The 20,796-nt window shown below is 47.9% G+C and overlaps 1 protein-coding gene across 1 annotated transcript in view; it reads left to right on the forward strand.

Moving 5' to 3' along the window:
- LOC115142449 (receptor-type tyrosine-protein phosphatase gamma-like) overlaps positions 1-20,796 on the forward strand; it is a 241,688-nt gene that overhangs the window by 189,159 nt on the left and 31,733 nt on the right. The window contains exons 9-12 of the mRNA XM_065002572.1: positions 9,742-9,914; positions 17,675-17,783; positions 17,954-18,003; positions 18,170-18,935. Coding sequence (XP_064858644.1) covers positions 9,742-9,914; positions 17,675-17,783; positions 17,954-18,003; positions 18,170-18,935 — 1,098 coding nt within the window. The remainder of the gene's footprint in view (positions 1-9,741; positions 9,915-17,674; positions 17,784-17,953; positions 18,004-18,169; positions 18,936-20,796) is intronic.

Below are 20,796 nucleotides of genomic sequence, written 5' to 3' on the forward strand. Positions count from 1 at the left end.
CGAGCCGGCCTGGAGGATAGGGGACATAGAGAGTCAAAGGATGCAGAAAGGGAGGAGAGGAGGGTTGAGGAGGCAGAATCAGGAGATAGGTTGGAGAAGGTTTGAGCAGAGGGAAGAGATGATAGGATGGAAGAGGAGAGAGAAGCGGGGAGAGAGAGCGAAGGTTGGGACGGCGATACCATCCGAGTAGGGGCAGTGTGGGAAGTGTTGGATGAGAGCGAGAGGGAAAAGGATACAAGGTAGTGGTCGGAGACTTGGAGGGGAGTTGCAATGAGGTTAGTGGAAGAACAGCATCTAGTAAAGATGAGGTCGAGCGTATTGCCTGCCTTGTGAGTAGGGGGGAAGGTGAGAGGGTGAGGTCAAAAGAGGAGAGGAGTGGAAAGAAGGAGGCAGAGAGGAATGAGTCAAAGGTAGACGTGGGGAGGTTAAAGTCGCCCAGAACTGTGAGAGGTGAGCCGTCCTCAGGAAAGGAGCTTATCAAGGCATCAAGCTCATTGATGAACTCTCCGAGGAACCTGGAGGGCGATAAATGATAAGGATGTTAAGCTTGAAAGGGCTGGTAACTGTGACAGCATGGAATTCAAAGGAGGCGATAGACAGATGGGTAAGGGGAGAAAGAGAGAATGACCACTTGGGAGAGATGAGGATCCCGGTGCCACCACCCCGCTGACCAGAAGCTCTCGGGGTGTGCGAGAACACGTGGGCGGACGAAGAGAGAGCAGTAGGAGTAGCAGTGTTATCTGTGGTGATCCATGTTTCCGTCAGTGCCAAGAAGTCGAGGGACTGGAGGGAGGCATAGGCTGAGATGAACTCTGCCTTGTTGGCCGCAGATCGGCAGTTCCAGAGGCTACCGGAGACCTGGAACTCCACGTGGGTCGTGCGCGCTGGGACCACCAGATTAGGGTGGCCGCGGCCACGCGGTGTGGAGCATTTGTATGGTCTGTGCAGAGAGGAGAGAACAGGGATAGACAGACACATAGTTGACAGGCTACAGAAGAGGCTACGCTAATGCAAAGGAGATTGGAATGACAAGTGGACTACACGTCTCGAATGTTCAGAAAGTTAAGCTTACGTAGCAAGAATCTTATTGACTAAAATGATTAAAATGATACAGTACTGCTGAAGTAGGCTAGTGCAGCGGCTGCACTATACACTCTTTTACATTCAGTCAGTCAGTCAGACACATCCAGAGGTACCACACTATACACTCTCTTACATTCAGTCAGTCAGTCAGTCACCAGACACATCCAGAGGTACCACACTATACACTCTCTTACATTCAGTCAGTCAGTCACCAGACACATCCAGAGGTACCATACTATACACTCTCTTACATTCAGTCAGTCAGTCACCAGACAGTCAGTCAGTCACCAGACACATCCAGAGGTACCACACTATACACTCCCTTACATTCAGTCAGTCAGTCAGTCAGTCAGTCAGACACATCCAGAGGTACCACAATATACACTCTCTTACATTCAGTCAGTCAGTCACCAGACATATTCAGAGGTACCACACTATACACTCTTTTACATTCAGTCAGTCAGTCAGACACATCCAGAGGTACCACACTATACACTCTCTTACATTCAGTCAGTCAGTCAGTCAGTCACCAGTCAGTCAGTCAGTCAGTCACCAGACATATCCAGAGGTACCACACTATACACTCTCTTACATTCAGTCAGTCAGTCACCAGACACATCCAGAGGTACCACACTATACACTCTCTTACATTCAGTCAGTCAGTCAGTCACCAGACACACCCAGAGGTACCACACTATGCACTCTCTTACATTCAGTCAGTCAGTCAGTCAGACACATCCAGAGGTACCACACTATACACTCTCTTACATTCAGTCAGTCAGTCACCAGACAGTCAGTCAGTCACCAGACACATCCAGAGGTACCACACTATACACTCCCTTACATTCAGTCAGTCAGTCAGTCAGACACATCCAGAGGTACCACACTATACACTCTCTTACATTCAGTCAGTCAGTCAGTCACCAGACACATCCAGAGGTACCACACTATACACTCTCTTACATTCAGTCAGTCAGTCACCAGACACATCCAGAGGTACCATACTATACACTCTCTTACATTCAGTCAGTCAGTCACCAGACAGTCAGTCAGTCACCAGACACATCCAGAGGTACCACACTATACACTCCCTTACATTCAGTCAGTCAGTCAGTCAGTCAGTCAGACACATCCAGAGGTACCACAATATACACTCTCTTACATTCAGTCAGTCAGTCACCAGACATATTCAGAGGTACCACACTATACACTCTTTTACATTCAGTCAGTCAGTCAGACACATCCAGAGGTACCACACTATACACTCTCTTACATTCAGTCAGTCAGTCAGTCAGTCACCAGTCAGTCAGTCAGTCAGTCACCAGACATATCCAGAGGTACCACACTATACACTCTCTTACATTCAGTCAGTCAGTCACCAGACACATCCAGAGGTACCACACTATACACTCTCTTACATTCAGTCAGTCAGTCAGTCACCAGACACACCCAGAGGTACCACACTATGCACTCTCTTACATTCAGTCAGTCAGTCAGTCAGACACATCCAGAGGTACCACACTATACACTCTCTTACATTCAGTCAGTCAGTCACCAGACAGTCAGTCAGTCACCAGACACATCCAGAGGTACCACACTATACACTCCCTTACATTCAGTCAGTCAGTCAGTCAGACACATCCAGAGGTACCACACTATACACTCTCTTACATTCAGTCAGTCAGTCAGTCACCAGACACATCCAGAGGTACCACACTATACACTCTCTTACATTCAGTCAGTCAGTCACCAGACACATCCAGAGGTACCACACTATACACTCTCTTACATTCAGTCAGTCAGTCAGTCAGTCACCAGACACATCCAGAGGTACCATACTATACACTCTCTTACATTCAGTCAGTCAGTCACCAGACAGTCAGTCAGTCACCAGACACATCCAGAGGTACCACACTATACACTCCCTTACATTCAGTCAGTCAGTCAGTCAGTCAGACACATCCAGAGGTACCACACTATACACTCTCTTACATTCAGTCAGTCAGTCACCAGACATATTCAGAGGTACCACACTATACACTCTTTTACATTCAGTCAGTCAGTCAGACACATCCAGAGGTACCACACTATACACTCTCTTACATTCAGTCAGTCAGTCAGTCAGTCACCAGTCAGTCAGTCAGTCAGTCAGTCACCAGACATATCCAGAGGTACCACACTATACACTCTCTTTCATTCAGTCAGTCAGTCACCAGACACATCCAGAGGTACCACACTATACACTCTCTTACATTCAGTCAGTCAGTCAGTCACCAGACACACCCAGAGGTACCACACTATGCACTCTCTTACATTCAGTCAGTCAGTCAGTCAGACACATCCAGAGGTACCACACTATACACTCTCTTACATTCAGTCAGTCAGTCACCAGACAGTCAGTCAGTCACCAGACACATCCAGAGGTACCACACTATACACTCCCTTACATTCAGTCAGTCAGTCAGTCAGACACATCCAGAGGTACCACACTATACACTCTCTTACATTCAGTCAGTCAGTCAGTCACCAGACACACCCAGAGGTACCACACTATACACTCTCTTACATTCAGTCAGTCAGTCAGTCACCAGACACATCCAGAGGTACCACACTATGCACTCTCTTACATTCAGTCAGTCAGTCAGTCAGACACATCCAGAGGTCCACACTATCACTCATTCAGTCAGTCAGTCACCAGACAGTCAGTCAGTCACCAGACACATCCAGAGGTACCACACTATACACTCCCTTACATTCAGTCAGTCAGACACATCCAGAGGTACCACACTATACACTCTCTTACATTCAATCAGTCAGTCAGTCAGACACATCCAGAGGTACCACACTATACACTCTCTTACATTCAGTCAGTCAGTCAGTCAGACACATCCAGAGGTACCACACTATACACTCTTTTACATTCAGTCAGTCAGTCAGTCAGTCAGACAGTCACCAGACACATCCAGAGGTACCACACTGTACACTCTCTTACATTCACTCAGTCAGTCAGTCAGTCACCAGACACATCCAGAGGTACCAATATAGCTGATCTGATCAGACCTTACACTACTTCTCACCATGGCACTCGGTCTTTCACTTAATGCCTGTCGTTTGTCTATACCAGTGTTTCACAAACTCAGTCCTAGGGAACCCAAGGGATGCACGTTTTGGTTTTTGCCCTAACACTACACAGCTGATTCAAATGATTGAAGCTTGATGATTAGTTTGATTATTTGAATCAATATTCACTCATACGTTTATTCAGTCAATCAGTTTTTCAGTTGTGTATTGCCTTTCTTTGTCTTTGTATGAAATATTTTTCATTGCTTTATTTTGCATTACAAACATTGTTAGTTGAGGCTCCGCTAAAACCGGTCGAGTTCATCCAGAAAGGACCCTGCCTCTTTAAACGTCAGCTCTCTTTGTTTTGAGTGTGGCTGGCAGAGAGAATTGAATGGGAGTGATTGTGATGAAGTGGGAGCTGGCGCTGTAACGGGCTACAGGACTGAGTAATCATCATCATTAATATGCACACAAAAAATTGTCATACAAATTAAGTTGTGAAATTGCTCTGTCTCTCTCTCATCTTTGGGGCGGCAGGGTAGCCTAGTGGTTAGAGCGCTAGTAATAGGAAGGTTGCAAGTTCAAATCCCCGAGCTGACAAGATACAAGTCTGTCGTTCTGCCAGTGTTGGACTAGGTTTGAACTTGCAACCTCCCTGTTACAGGCAGTTACCCACTGTTCCTAGGCCGTCATTGAAAATAAGAATTTGTTCTTAACTGACTTGCCTAGTTAAATAAAGGTTAAAATAAATAAACCTCCGTCCCATTTTCTCTCTCCCTTTCTCTCAGACGTATCCTCTCTGATCCCTGGGTCTACAGATATATACATTTGAAGTCGGAAGTTTACATACACCTTAGCCAAATACATTTAAACTCAGTTTTTCACAATTCCTGACATTTAATCCTAATAAAAGTTCCCTGTCTTAGGTCAGCTAGGATCACCACTTTATTTTAAGAATGTGAAATGTCAGAATAATAAGAGAGAATAATTTATTTCAGCCTTTATTTCTTTCATCACATTCCTAGTGGGTCAGAAGTTTACATTCACTCAATTAGTATTTGGTAGCATTGCCTTTAAATTGTTTAACTTGGGTCAAACATTTTGGGTAGCCTTCCACAAGCTTCCCACAATAAGTTGGGTGAATTTTTGCCCATTTCTCCTGACAGAGCTGGTGTAACTGAGTCAGGTTTGTAGACACTTTTCCATTCTGTCCACAAATGTTCTATATGATTGAGGTCAGGGCTTTGTGATGGCCACTAAAATACCTTGACTTTGTTGTCCTTAAGCTATTTTTCCACAACTTTGGAAGTATGCTTGGGGTCATTGCCCATTTGGAAGACCCATTTGTGACCAAGCTTTAACTTCCTGACTGATGTCTTGAGATGTTGCTTCAATATATCCACATAATTTTCCTTTCCTCATGATGTGATCTATTTTGTGAATTGCACCAGACCCTCCTTCAGCAAAGCACCCCCACAACATGATGCCTCCACCCGCGTGCTTCATAGTTGGGATGGTGTTCTTCAGCTTGCAAGTCCCCCCCATTTTCCTCCAAACATAATGATGGTCAATATGGCCAAACAGTTCTATTTTTGTTTCTTCAGACCAGAGGACATTTCTCCAAAAAGTACAATCTTTGTCCCCATGTGCAGTTGCAAACCGTAGTCTGGCTTTTTTTAACCTTTCAGGTTATGTTGATATAGGACTCGTTTTACTGTGGATATAAATACTTTTGTACCTGTTTCCTCCAGCATCTTCACAAGGTCCTTTGCTGTTGTTCTGGGATTGATTTGCACTTTTCGCACCAAAGTACCTTCATCTCTAGGAGACAGAACGCGTCTCCTTCCTGAGCGGTATGACGGCTGCGTCGTCCCATGGTGTTTATACTTGCGTACTATTGTTTATACAGACGAACGTGGTATCTTCAGCCACTTGGAAATTGCTCCCAATGATGAACCAGATTTGTGGAGGTCTACAGGTCTTGGCTGATTTCTTTTGATTTTCCCATGATGTCAAGCAAAGAGGCACTGAGTTTGAAGGTAGGCCTTGAAATACATCCACAGGTACACCTCTGGATCTGTGTAATCTGAGGGATATATGTGTCTCTAATATGGTCATACATTGGACAGGAGGTTAGGAAGTGCAGCTCAGTTTCCATCTCCATTTTGTGGGCAGTGTGCACATAGCCTATCTTCTCTTGAGAGCCATGTCTGCCTACGGCGGCCTTTCTCAATAGCAAGGCTATACTCACTGAGTCTGTACATAGTCAAAGTGTTCCTTAAGTTTGGGTCAGTCACACTGGTCAGGTGTTCTGCCACTGTGTACTCTCTGTTTAGGGTCAAATAGCATTCTAGTTTGCTCTGTTTTTTTGTGAATTCATTCCAATGTGTCAAGTAATTATCTTTTTGTTTTCTCATGATTTGATTGGGTCTAATTGTGCTGCTGTCCTGGGACTCTGTGGGAATCGCTTCCTTTTAAGTGGTTGTAGAATTTAATGGCTCTTTTCTGGATTTTGATAATTAGTGCGTATCGGCATAATTCTGCTCTGCATGCATTATTTGGTGTTCTACATTGTACACGGAGGATATTTTTGTAGAATTCTGCATGTAGAGTCTCAAATTGGTGTTTTCCCATTTTGTGAAGTCTTGGTTGGTGAGCGGACCCCAGACCTCACAACTATAAAGGGCAATGGGCTCTATGACTGATTCAAGTATTTTTAGCCAGATCCTAATTGGTATGTTTAATTTGATGTTCCTTTTGATGGCATAGAATGCCCTTCTTGCCTTGTCTCTCTGATCGTTCACTGCTTTGTGGAAGTTACCTGTGGCGCTGATGTTTAGGCCTGTATCGTTTTTTTGTGTGCTCTAGGGCAACGGTGTCTAGGTGGAATTTGTATTTGTGGTCTTGGGAACTGGACCTTTATTGGAACACCATTATTTTGGTCTTACTGAGATTTACTGTCAGGTCCCAGGTCTGGCAGAATCTGTGCAGAATATCTAGGTGCTGCTGTAGGCCCTCCTTGGTTGGTGACAGAAGCACCAGATCATCAGCAAACAGTAGACATTTGACTTTAGATTCTAGTAGGGTGAGGCCGGGTGCTGCAGACTTTTCTAGTGCCCGCACCAATTCGTTGATATATATGTTGAAGAGGGTGGGGCTTAAGCTGCATCTCTGTCTCACCCCACGACCCTGTGGGAAGAAATGTGTGTGTTTTTTGCCAATTTTAACTGCACACTTGTTGTTTGTGTACATGGACTTTATAATGTCGTATGTTTTACCCCCAACACCACTTTACATCAATTTGTATAGCAGACTCTCATGCCAAATTGAGTTGAAGGCGTTTTTGAAATCAACAAAGCATGAGAAGACTTTGCCTTTGTTTTGGTTTGTTTGGTTGTCAATGAGGGTGTGCAGGGTGAATACATGGTCTGTTGTACGGTCATTTGGTAAAAAGCATTTGCTCAGTACATTGTTTTCATTGAGGAAATGTACGTCCTCTTCTCTGCTCTCCTCCCTTCTCTGCTCTCCTCCTCTCTGCTCTCCTTTCTCCTCCTCTCTGCTCTCCTCTCTTCTCCTCTCTGCTCTCCTTTCTCCTCCTCTCTGCTCTCCTTTCTCCTCCTCTTTGCTCTCCTTTCTCCTCCTCTGCTCTCCTTTCTCCTCCTCTGCTCTCCTTCTCCTCCTCTGCTCTCCTCTCTCCTCTTCTCTCTGCTCTCCTCTGCTCTCTTCTCTCCTTCTCTGCTCTCCTCTTCTCCTCTCTCCTCCTCTGCTCTCTTCTCTCCTTCTCTGCTCTCCTCCTCTCCTCTCTCCTCCTCTGCTCTCCTTTGCTCTCCTCACTTCTCTCTTTACTTCTCTGCTCTCCTTGCTCCGCTCTGCTCTCTTCTCTGCTCTCCTCCTCTCTGCTCTCCTCTCTCATATCCTCTCTCCTCTTCTCTCCTCTCCTCTCTGCTCTCCTCCTCTGCTCTATTCTCTCCTTCTCTGCTCTCCTCTCCTCTTGCCTCCTCTCCTCTTTACTCCTCTCTGCTCTCCTCACTTCTCTCTTTACTCCTCTCTGCTCTCCTCTCTGCTCTCCTCACTTCTCTCTTTACTCCTCTCTGCTCTCTTTACTTCTCTCTTTACTCCTCTCTTTACTCCTCTCTTCTCTCCTCACTCCTCTCTGCTCTCCTCTCTGCTCTCCTTGCTCCTCTCTGCTCTCTTCTGTGCTCTCCTCCTCTCTGCTCTCCTCCAACCTAACCCTCTCCTCACGTCCCACCTCCATTTCATGTATACATAATTCACACTACTTTCACATATTTTCTTCAGTGGAATAATGGAGCGATCTAAGACAGAAAACGTAGAGCTTCCTGCCTTGACACTGGTTGTAGACAGCCTCTGAATCCGTTGTCTAGTAACTCAACATTCCATGCACAGACAGACAGACAGACAGACAGACAGACAGACAGACAGACAGACAGACAGACAGACAGACAGACAGACAGACAGACAGACAGACAGACGGAAGGACACATGGATATGGATGTCTTTCCGGTGACCATACTGTGGCCTACATCACCATCTTGAGGTTAAGTATAGTACTGCAGCCATACAGTGTGTAAGTGAGTGAGTCATCCTATTCTCTAGTACCACAGATGAGACGACTGACTCACTTAAATATAGAACCACAGAAGATGACTAAAGAAGTTGTCAACAACACTACACATGCCTGACTCCTGTTTCAGATTCATCACCCACATTCACTCCTCCAGACTACAGACCCTGGTCTCTATCCCTCCACCCCTCCAATCGTTCGTCCCACCTTCCTCCATCCCTCTAGCTCTCCACCATTCCATCCCTACTTCCTCCATCTCTATATCCCTCTATCTCTCTACTCCTTCATCCCTCCATTCCTACTTCCTCCATCCCTCTATCTCTCTATTCCTTCATCCCTCCATTCCTACTTCCTCCATCCCTCTATCTCCGTCTCTCCAGTCCTCCATCGCTCCATCCAGTACCCTAGAGACCGGTTGGTTGGACTATACCAGAGCCCTGTGTGTTGAGGCTCAAGGCTCCTGTCTTTATGAGCTTATGTGTTCTTTCAGTCTGGTTAAAGCTGCTCCTCTGGAAACCAGCGGCTGGATGAGTCAGCAGTCAGACAGTAATAAAATATGTAGTTTCTCCTCAGGCTGCCTGCCTGCAACCCACGCATGTAGCACACACACACACCTTGCCATTATCAGATCAGCCTGAGTGCTGAAGAGATGTAAACACAAGCGGCAGTCCGCCGAGTGAATCCTTTTATTTTTTACCTGTTTCTGTCTCCATCACCACTTCATTCATCAGAAAAACAAGTCCTCAAGGCTTTCTCTCTCTCCTATCCTCTTCCACCCTGGGTGGTTTTTATTGTCAAATAAATCATGTGTTTATCGTTTCTCTCTCTCCTATCCTCTTCCACCCTGGGTGGGTTTTATTGTCAAATAAATCATGTGTTTATCGTTTCTCTCAATCCATCCATCTCTTCTTTCCTCTTCCCTCTCCTTTCTGATTTTCCTTCTACAACCCCTCCCCCCACACCTGCTCCCCCCCCCATCTTCCTTCCTCCCTCCCTCCCCCCCTCACCAGTCTGCAGCAGTGCCCCAGTCAACATGAAGATCCAGCCACTGAACGGCACTGCCCTGTTGGTGAGCTGGCAGCGTCCGCTAGTGGTCTACCACCCGCCTATCACCAGCTTCATGGTCTCCTACAGCTGGATGAAGAGTGACGTGGCCTACGAGAAGACTGGGGACCAGAACATGGTGAGACACAGAACGCTGTGCAGACTGTCAGTCCGTCTCAGTTGCCTGGCTGGAAATGGACACTCCAGGTCTGTCTGTCACAAATCAAATCCCATTTTATCGGTCACAAGCATTTTACATCATTTACATTTAAGTCATTTAGCAGACGCTCTTATCCAGAGCGACTTACAAATTGGTGCTTTCACCTTATGACATCCAGTGGAACAGTAGTGCATCTAAGTCTTTTAAGGGGGGAGAAGGATTACTTTATCCTATCCTAGGTATTCCTTAAAGAGGTGGGGTTTCAGGTGTCTCCGGAAGGTGGTGATTGACTCCGCTGTCCTGGCGTCGTGAGGGAGTTTGTTCCACCATTGGGGGGCCAGAGCAGCGAACAGTTTTGACTGGGCTGAGCGGGAACTGTACTTCCTCAGTGGTAGGGAGGCGAGCAGGCCAGAGGTGGATGAACGCAGTGCCCTTGTTTGGGTGTAGGGCCTGATCAGAGCCTGGAGGTACTGAGGTGCCGTTCCCCTCACAGCTCCGTAGGCAAGCACCATGGTCTTGTAGCGGATGCAAGCTTCAACTGGAAGCCAGTGGAGAGAGCGGAGGAGCGGGGTGACGTGAGAGAACTTGGGAAGGTTGAACACCAGACGGGCTGCGGCGTTCTGGATGAGTTGTAGGGGTTTAATGGCACAGGCAGGGAGCCCAGCCAACAGCGAGTTGCAGTAATCCAGACGGGAGATGACAAGTGCCTGGATTAGGACCTGCGCCGCTTCCTGTGTGAGGCAGGGTCGTACTCTGCGGATGTTGTAGAGCATGAACCTACAGGAACGGGCCACCGCCTTGATGTTATTTGAGAACGACAGGGTGTTGTCCAGGATCACGCCAAGGTTCTTAGCGCTCTGGGACGAGGACACAATGGAGTTGTCAACCGTGATGGCGAGATCATGGAACGGGCAGTCCTTCCCCGGGAGGAAGAGCAGCTCCGTCTTGCCGAGGTTCAGCTTGAGGTGATGATCCGTCATCCACACTGATATGTCTGCCAGACATGCAGAGATGCGATTCGCCACCTGGTCGTCAGAAGGGGGAAAGGAGAAGATTAATTGTGTGTCGTCTGCATAGCAATGATAGGAGAGACCATGTGAGGTTATGACAGAGCCAAGTGACTTGGTGTATAGCGAGAATAGGAGAGGGCCTAGAACAGAGCCCTGGGGGACACCAGTGGTGAGAGCACGTGGTGAGGAGACGGATTCTCGCCACGCCACCTGGTAGGAGCGACCTGTCAGGTAGGACGCAATCCAAGCGTGGGCCGCGCCGGAGATGCCCAACTCGGAGAGGGTGGAGAGGAGGATCTGATGGTTCACAGTATCGAAGGCAGCCGATAGGTCTAGAAGGATGAGAGCAGAGGAGAGAGAGTTAGCTTTAGCAGTGCGGAGCGCCTCCGTGATACAGAGAAGAGCAGTCTCAGTTGAATGACTAGTCTTGAAACCTGACTGATTAGGATCAAGAAGGTCATTCTGAGAGAGATAGCGGGAGAGCTGGCCAAGGACGGCACGTTCAAGAGTTTTGGAGAGAAAAGAAAGAAGGGATACTGGTCTGTAGTTGTTGACATCGGAGGGATCGAGTGTAGGTTTTTTCAGAAGGGGTGCAACTCTCGCTCTCTTGAAGACGGGAGGGACGTAGCCAGCGGTCAGGGATGAGTTGATGAGCGAGGTGAGGTAAGGGAGAAGGTCACCGGAGATGGTCTGGAGAAGAGAGGAGGGGATAGGGTCAAGCGGGCAGGTTGTTGGGCGGCCGGCCGTCACAAGACGCGAGATGTCATCTGGAGAGAGAGGGGAGAAAGAGGTCAGAGCACAGGGTAGGGCAGTGTGAGCAGAACCAGCGGTGTCGTTTGACTTAGCAAACGAGGATCGGATGTCGTCGACCTTCTTTTCAAAATGGTTGACGAAGTCATCTGCAGAGAGGGAGGAGGGGGGGAGGAGGATTCAAGAGGGAGGAGAAGGTGGCAAAGAGCTTCCTAGGTTTAGAGGCAGATGCTTGGAATTTAGAGTGGTAGAAAGTGGCTTTAGCAGCAGAGACAGAGGAGGAAAATGTAGAGAGGAGGGAGTGAAAGGATGCCAGGTCCGCAGGGAGGCGAGTTTTCCTCCATTTCCGCTCGGCTGCCCGGAGCCCTGTTCTGTGAGCTCGCAATGAGTCGTCGAGCCACGGAGCGGGAGGGGAGGACCGAGCCGGCCTGGAGGATAGGGGACATAGAGAGTCAAAGGATGCAGAAAGGGAGGAGAGGAGGGTTGAGGAGGCAGAATCAGGAGATAGGTTGGAGAAGGTTTGAGCAGAGGGAAGAGATAATAGGATGGAAGAGGAGAGAGTAGCGGGGAGAGAGAGCGAAGGTTGGGACGGCGCGATACCATCCGAGTAGGGGCAGTGTGGGAAGTGTTGGATGAGAGCGAGAGGGAAAAGGATACAAGGTAGTGGTCGGAGACTTGGAGGGGAGTTGCAATGAGGTTAGTGGAGGAACAGCATCTAGTAAAGATGAGGTCGAGCGTATTGCCTGCCTTGTGAGTAGGGGGGAAGGTGAGAGGGTGAGGTCAAAAGAGGAGAGGAGTGGAAAGAAGGAGGCAGAGAGGAATGAGTCAAAGGTAGACGTGGGGAGGTTAAAGTCGCCCAGAACTGTGAGAGGTGAGCCGTCCTCAGGAAAGGAGCTTATCAAGGCATCAAGCTCATTGATGAACTCTCCGAGGGAACCTGGAGGGCGATAAATGATAAGGATGTTAAGCTTGAAAGGGCTGGTAACTGTGACAGCATGGAATTCAAAGGAGGCGATAGACAGATGGGTAAGGGGAGAAAGAGAGAATGACCACTTGGGAGAGATGAGGATCCCGGTGCCACCACCCCGCTGACCAGAAGCTCTCGGGGTGTGCGAGAGCACGTGGGCGGACGAAGAGAGAGCCGTAGGAGTAGCGGTGTTGTCTGTGGTGATCCATGTTTCCGTCAGAGCCAAGAAGTCGAGGGACTGGAGGGAGGCATAGGCTGAGATGAACTCTGCCTTGTTGGCCGCAGATCGGCAGTTCCAGAGGCTACCGGAGACCTGGAACTCCACGTGGGTCGTGCGCGCTGGGACCACCAGATTAGGGTGGCCGCGGCCATGCGGTGTGGAGCGTTTGTATGGTCTGTGCAGAGAGGAGAGAACAGGGATAGACAGACACATAGTTGACAGGCTAGAGAAGAGGCTACGCTAATGCAGAGGAGATTGGAATGACAAGTGGACTACACGTCTCGAATGTTCAGAAAGTTAAGCTTACGTAGCAAGAATCTAATTGACTAAAATGATTAAAATGATACAGTACTGCTGGGGTAGGCTAGCTGCGTTGTTGACACTACCCTAATCAAGTCGTACCGTTGAGTGTGAAGTTTCTACAATGCTGCTTTTCGGGAGCTAGCTGGCTAGCTAGCAGTACAAGCTTTGTAAACATCAGGTGTAGACTAACAGTGAAAGTCTTCCTAAAGGTCCCTTCCCAACAATGCAGAGAGAAAACATAATAACAGGTAAATACACAAGAGTAACGAAAACTTGGCTATACAGTATATACGGGATACCACAACTGAGTCAATGTGCAGGGGTACGAGGTCATTGGGGTAGATATGTAAATATTGGTAAGGATAAAGTTAGTGCAAAAAGGGTCAATGTAGATAGTCCTGGGAAGCTATTTGGTTAACTATTTAACTAACAATTCAGCAGTCTTATGGCTCGGGGGTAGAAGCTGTTCAGGGTCCTGTTGGTTCCAGACTTGTGCATCGGTACCGCTTGCCGTGCGGTAGAGAGAACAGTCCATGACACACACACTGCCCCGAGACTCCCACTGTGATGTGTCCGATGGGCTCAGCTCCCTCCAGTCCAGTGTGTCAGTGAGAGATACACACCACGTCTGGCTCGTACCGTCACTGTACCGTGGGATCTCAGTGAAGTTCTCTTTTTAAACACATCATGGCAGTCTTCTCATTCAGCCAGGGGTTGTTATGGTTAACGCCTTCACGTTAGTTTACAACTTGGATGTGTTGACTATTTAGATTTGCCAAATGGAGCCTATCTTGTCTCATCCTCTAAATATACTATATATACAAATGTATGTGGACACCCAATAGACAAACAATCTCCATAGACAAACATTGGCAGTATAATGGCATTACTGAAGAGCTCAGTGACTTTCAACATGGTACCGTCATAGGATGCCACCTTTCTAAACAAGCCAAATTTCTGCCCTGCCAGAGATGCCCTGGTCAACTATAAGTGCTGTTATTGTGAAGTGGAAATGTCTAGGAGCAACAACGACTCAGCCCCGAAGTGGTAGGCCACACAAGCTCCACAGAACGGGACCGGCAACTGCTGAAGCGTGTAGTGCGTAAAAATTGGCTGTGCTCGGTTGCAACACTCACTTCCGAGTTTCAAACTGCCTCTGGAAGCAACGTCAGCACAAGAACTGTTTGTCAGGAGCTTCATTAAATGGATTTCCATGGCCGAGCAGCTACACACAAGCCTAAGATCACCATGCGCAATGCCAAGCGTTGGATGGAATGGTGTAAAGCTCGCTGCCATTGGACTCTGGAGCAGTGGAAACGTGTTCTCTGGAGTGATGAATCATGCTTCACCATCTGGCAGTCCGACAGACAAATCTGGGTTTGGTGGATACCAGGAGATTGCTAACTGCCCCAATGCAGAGTGCCAACTGTAAAGTTTGGTGGTGGAGGATTAATGGTCTGATGCTGTTTTTTATGGTTGGGGCTAGGACCCTTAGTTCCAGTGAAAGGAAATCTTAACGCTACAGCAGACAATGACATTCTGGACCATTCTGTGCTTCCATGTTTGTGGCCATTTCTTGTTTCAGCACGACAAATCAAAGTTTATTTGTCATGTGCGCCGAATTCAACAGTGAAATGCTTACTTACAGGCTCTAACCAACAGTACAAAAAAGGTATTATGTGAACAATAGGTAAGTAAATAAATAAAACAACAGTGAAAAATAGACAGTGAAAAATAACAGTAGCGAGGCTATAACAGTTTCCCTGAATTGTTGACATGCTACGGTGCACAAAGTGAGGTCCATATAGAAATGGTTTCTCAAGATCGGTGTGGAAGAACTTGACTGGTCTGCACAAAGCCCTGACCTCAGCCCCATCGAACACCTTTGAGATGAATTGGAACGCCAACTGCGAGCCAGGCTTAATCGCCCAACAAGACCTAATCGGTGCCCGACCTCACTAATGCTGTTGTGGCTGAATGGAAGCAAGTCCCCGCACTAATGCCGCAGCAATGTACCAACATCTGGTGGAAAGCCTTCCAAGAAGAGCGAAATAAATATTTCTCTCTACTATTATTCTGTCATTCCACATTCTTAAAGTAAAATGGAGATCCTAACTGACCTAAGACAAGGAATTCTTACCAGGGTTAAATGTCAGGAATTGTGAAAAACTGAGTTTAAATGTATTTGGCTAAGGTGTATGTAAATTTCCAACTTCAACTGTATATATGAGGTAATACAGAGGAGGATTTGGCTGTGAACAATCATTTTAAAGGAATAAACATAGACTGCAGGAAAACACTGTCTCAGGAGAGACGATGCAGAGACGTCCATCTCTCTTTGCCTACAATCAATCTCGCTCTCTCTCTTTTCATTTGCCATATCACCACACTCCTTCATTCTTCCGTCACGTCAGCCCCCTTTCCCCATTCTCTGCCCACTTAATTTCCATTTTTATTTTCAATCTCCGTCCTTATCTGGGTTATATCAGGGAACTGCAGGCTTCCTGCAATCATAGTTGAATCAATTGAAACCACTCAAGCCCTTAGTTTCACATCCCCTCCTCTCATCTCCCCTTCGGCCAATGCAATAACCCTCCATTCTGGAGACCATCTCTGACGTAATTAACTTTAACCAGAGTGGCCCCTGATGCGTCACACAGTGCAGTGATGGACAGGTAAGGACACAGAACGGGTAGGTGAGGACACAGGGAGGAGTAAAGGGTAGGTAAGGACACAGAACGGGTAGGTGAGGACACAGAACGGGTAGGTGAGGACACAGAACGGGTAGGAGAGGACACAGAACGGGTATGTGAGGACACAGAACGGGTAGGAGAGGACACAGAACGGGTAGGTGAGGACACAGCACGGGTAGGTGAGGACACAGAACGGGTAGGTGAGGACACAGAACGGGTAGGTGAGGACACAGAACGGGTAGGTGAGGACACAGAACGGGTAGGTGAGGACACAGAACGGGTAGGTGAGGACACAGAACGGGTATGTGAGGACACAGAACGGGTAGGTAAGGACACAGGGAGGAGTAAAGGGTAGGTGAGGACACAGGGAGGAGTAAAGGGTAGGTGAGGATACAGGGAGGAGTAAAGGGTAGGTGAGGACACAGGGAGGAGTAAACGGTAGGTGAGGACACAGAGAGGAGTAAAGGGTAGGTGAGGATACAGGGAGGAGTAAAGGGTAGGTGAGGACACAGGGAGGAGTAAACGGTAGGTGAGGACACAGAGAGGAGTAAAGGGTAGGTGAGGGCACAGGGAGGAGTAAAGGGTAGGTGAGGACACATGGAGGAGTAAAGGGTAGGTAAGGATAGAGGGAGGAGTAAAGGGTAGGTGAGGATACAGGGAGGAGTAAAGGGTAGGTAAGGATAGAGGGAGGAGTAAAGGGTAGGTGAGGATACAGGGAGGAGTAAAGGGTAGGTAAGGATAGAGGGAGGAGTAAAGGGTAGGTGAGGATACAGGGAGGAGTAAAGGGTAGGTAAGGATAGAGGGAGGTGTAAAGGGTAGGTGAGGACACAGGGAGGAGTAAAGGGTAGGTGAGGATACAGGGAGGAGTAAAGGGTAGGTGAGGATACAGGGAGGAGTAAAGGGTAGGTGAGGATACAGGGAGGAGTAAAGGGTAGGTAAGGATAGAGGGAGGAGTAAAGGGTAGGTGAGGATACAGGGAGGAGTAAAGGGTAGTTGAGGACACAGGGAGGAGTAAAGGGTAGGTAAGGATAGAGGGAGGAGTAAAGGGTAGGTGAGGATAGAGGGAGGAGTAAAGGGTAGGTGAGGACACAGGGAGGAGTAAAGGGTAGGTAAGGATAGAGGGAGGAGTAAAGGGTAGGTGAGGATACAGGGAGGAGTAAAGGGTAGGTGAGGACACAGGGAGGAGTAAAGGGTAGGTGAGGATAGAGGGAGGAGTAAAGGGTAGGTGAGGATACAGGGAGGAGTAAAGGGTAGGTGAGGACACAGGGAGGAGTAAAGGGTAGGTGAGGACACAGGGAGGAGTAAAGGGTAGGTGAGGATACAGGGAGGAGTAAAGGGTAGGTAAGGATAGAGGGAGGAGTAAAGGGTAGGTGAGGACACAGGGAGGAGTAAAGGGTAGGTAAGGATACAGGGAGGAGTAAAGGGTAGGTGAGGATACAGGGAGGAGTAAAGGGTAGGTGAGGATACAGGGAGGAGTAAAGGGTAGGTGAGGATACAGGGAGCAGTAAAGGGTAGGTGAGGATACAGGGAGGAGTAAAGGGTAGGTGAGGATACAGGGAGGAGTAAAGGGTAGGTGACGCTATGGATCCCTATCATGGGTGTGAGCTGACAGTATTGACAGACACTGAATGTTTAATCATATGCGAGTCATTTCCTTAGGCCTTCTATGTAGTGTGGATGTCCCATATGTACAGTACTCTGTGACAGGGTGTGTCTGTCTCTCTGTGACAACACTGTCTGTCTGTCAGAATCTCATTCTTTCTCTTGCTCTCTCTGCCTCTGTGTCCATCCTACAGAAGGCGGTGATAACCCACGTGTCTCCAGACATCCTGTATCTGTTCAGAGTCCAGGCGGTGTGCCAGAGAGACCTACGCAGTGACTTCAGCCAGACACTGCTCTTCAGAGGTAATCACACCACACACCATAACACAGCGTATACAGTACAGCCCTATGGATGGAGTCACATAATCCTAACGTCCAGTTTTAAAATGATCAGAGACAGTTAAATACTAAGAACAAACACTTGTCTTTGTTCCAAATGCATGTGTAATATTTTCCTGTGTTTGGTCGTCCAGCTAACACCACCAGGATATTTGAGGGAACACGGATAGTGAAGACTGGAATGGTGAGTAAAGTACAGATCATTTATCTTGTCCAGAAGATGGCAGCATCACAATTTATTTTGTGATAATCCAACATGATTTGTTATGGCATGATACTAACTCTCTCTCTCTCTCTCTCGTCTTCTCCACCCCATACCCCTCTCCCCCTCTCTCTACTCTTTTCCCCAGCCCACCGTCTCCCCAGCCTCCTCGGCGGACATGGCTCCTATCAGCTCCGGCTCCTCCACCTGGACCTCCTCTGGCCTCCCCTTCTCCTTTGTCTCCATGGCTACGGGGGGCATCGGCCCATCCTCCAGCGGCAGTCAGGCCACGGTGGCATCGGTGGTGACCAGCACACTGTTGGCCGGCCTGGGCTTCAGCGGAGGGGTCATCTCTTCCCTGCCTGGCTCTCTCTGGCCCACCCAGGCCCCTGCAGCCAGCCCTGGGTCTAATCCTGGCCCGGGTCCCATCCCCAGCCGCCAACCTACCCAGTCCCAGGCCTCCACTGAGCTCCCTACAGCCCGTCAGGGTGGTTCTGACACGGACACCCCCACAGCGGAGGAGGAGGCAGGGGTGGACAGGGAGGCTGAGGGGGAGGAGGGAGAGGGAGAGAAGGATGAAGGGGAAGACGACAGGAGGAAGAAGAATAACAAGACCGTGCCTGATGAGGTGGAGACAAAGATGAACAGCACCGTGGTCAAAGTGCCCTCCTCCTATGTCCCTACCCCCACAGCCAAAGAGAAAGGACAGGGGCAGGGAGAGCCTGTGGCTAACAGCACCACTGTGCCTCCCAGTGTAGGGGAGGACCAACTTTTCAGAGTGGACAGTAGCTCAGGGCCCACGGTGCAGCCAAAGAAGGACACAGCAGAGAGAGAGATGCAGATTCCCCAGAGCCCAACACGCTCCCCAAAGAATGGTGGGGAGAAGAGCCTTTGGCCTTTCTCTGTCCACACGGGTGAGTAGAACTCTCTGTATAACCCATATCATTTTCCTCTTTTTAGCACAACGACACTGAAACAAATTATACACGCAACATGCAACAATTTCAGTTCATATAACGAAATCTGTCAATTGAAATAAATTCATTTGGCAATAATCTATGGATTTCACATGACTGGGAATACAAATAGGCATCAGTTGGTCACAGATACCTTTAAAAAAAATATCCGTTGTGACCACCATTTGCCACATGCAGTGCGACACATCTCCTTCGCATAGAGTTGATCAGGCTGTTGATTGTGGCCTGTGAAATGTTGTTCCACTCCCCTTCAATGGCTGTGCGAAGTTGCTGGATATTGGAGAGAACTGAAACATGCTGTCGATCCAAGGGATCCCAAACATGCTCAATAGGTGACATGTCTGGTGAGAATGCAGGCCATGGATGAACTGGGTAATTTTCAGCTTCCAGGAATTGTGTAGAGATCCTTGCAACATGGGGACGTGCATTATCATGTTGAAACATGAGGTGATAACGGCCGATGAATGGCACGAACAATGGGCCTCAGGATCTCGTCACGGTATCTCTGTGAATTGTTCGTAGATATAGGCTTTTTGTGCCTATGGAACATTTCTGTGATCTTTTATTTCAGCTCATGAAACATGGGACCAACACTTTACATGTTGCATTTATATTTTTGTTGAGTATAGTTGTACACTGGAGATATTTAACACAATACTTAGACCTATATAATGTCATTTTAGTTTTTAGGTTCACCCTTAACCCCCCTGCAGCTTGTCATGTTACACAAGCTGTATTATTATATATCTATATATCAACAGTAAATATGAGACAGGCAGGGCCTATTTTAAACATTAGCCTTGGGATCAGCCCCAGCTTCAGTATGTGGCAATAGACTGAGACAAATAGCTCAATTTCTGAGTGCCACCATAATATCACACCGAGAGAGCCCTAGAGAAAGTAATGGAACTATTCTACAGCCCGAGGGGCCATTACTTAGCCCGAGGGACCATTACTTAGCCCGAGGGGCCATTACTTAGCCCGAGGGGCCATTACATAGCCAGAGGGGCCATTACCTAGCCCGAGGGGCCATTGCCTAGCCAGAGGGGCCATTGCCTAGCCCGAGGGGCCATTGCCTAGCCCGAGGGGCCATTGCCTAGCCCGAGGGGCCATTACCTAGCCCGAGGGGCCATTGCTTAGCCCGAGGTACCATTACTTAGCCCGAGGTACCATTACTTAGCCTAAGGTGACATTACTTAGCCCGAGGGGCCATTAGTTTGAGGCATGCTCTGAGGCATATTTTCAAGACCAAACTGCCTGCCTACCAGCCAGGAATAAAACAGAGAAAGTAAAGCAGGGTATTGCTCTCTTATAAATGTCCTTATTCATTCTGAATATACACATTTAGATGAGTAGCGCTCCAAGCCTCAGGGTAAACCTAGTCACTTACTGTCATTGTAAATAAGAATTTGTTCTTAACTGACTTGCCTAGGTAAATAAAGGTTCAATAAAATAAAATAAACTCACCCTACTGATGAAGCCATCACACTGAAATGATGTGTAAATGTATGCTGCCCTACCAAGCAAAAAGACAGTAACTGATCATTTGTTCGAAAATGAGTTAGTCATTTTTGCTACATTAAATACATGCTTAATCATGTGGACAAGTATCCTGCCTCTATTGTATTGTGTTTTGGAGAAAATGGGGGTCATGTTACCAGTAACTGCATAAAGTTACTGTGAAACCAAGGTAAATAAAAGCCATTTTTCTCAGTTCCACGCTTTGAGCAGTTACTGCCTTTCTGCTTGGTAGGGCAGTATAAATATATAAATAGTGGAGCTAAACAGTTTTTTCTGA

This window comes from Oncorhynchus nerka, linkage group LG2 (genome assembly GCF_034236695.1).
Source record: "Oncorhynchus nerka isolate Pitt River linkage group LG2, Oner_Uvic_2.0, whole genome shotgun sequence".
Classification (NCBI taxonomy): Eukaryota; Metazoa; Chordata; class Actinopteri; order Salmoniformes; family Salmonidae; genus Oncorhynchus; species Oncorhynchus nerka.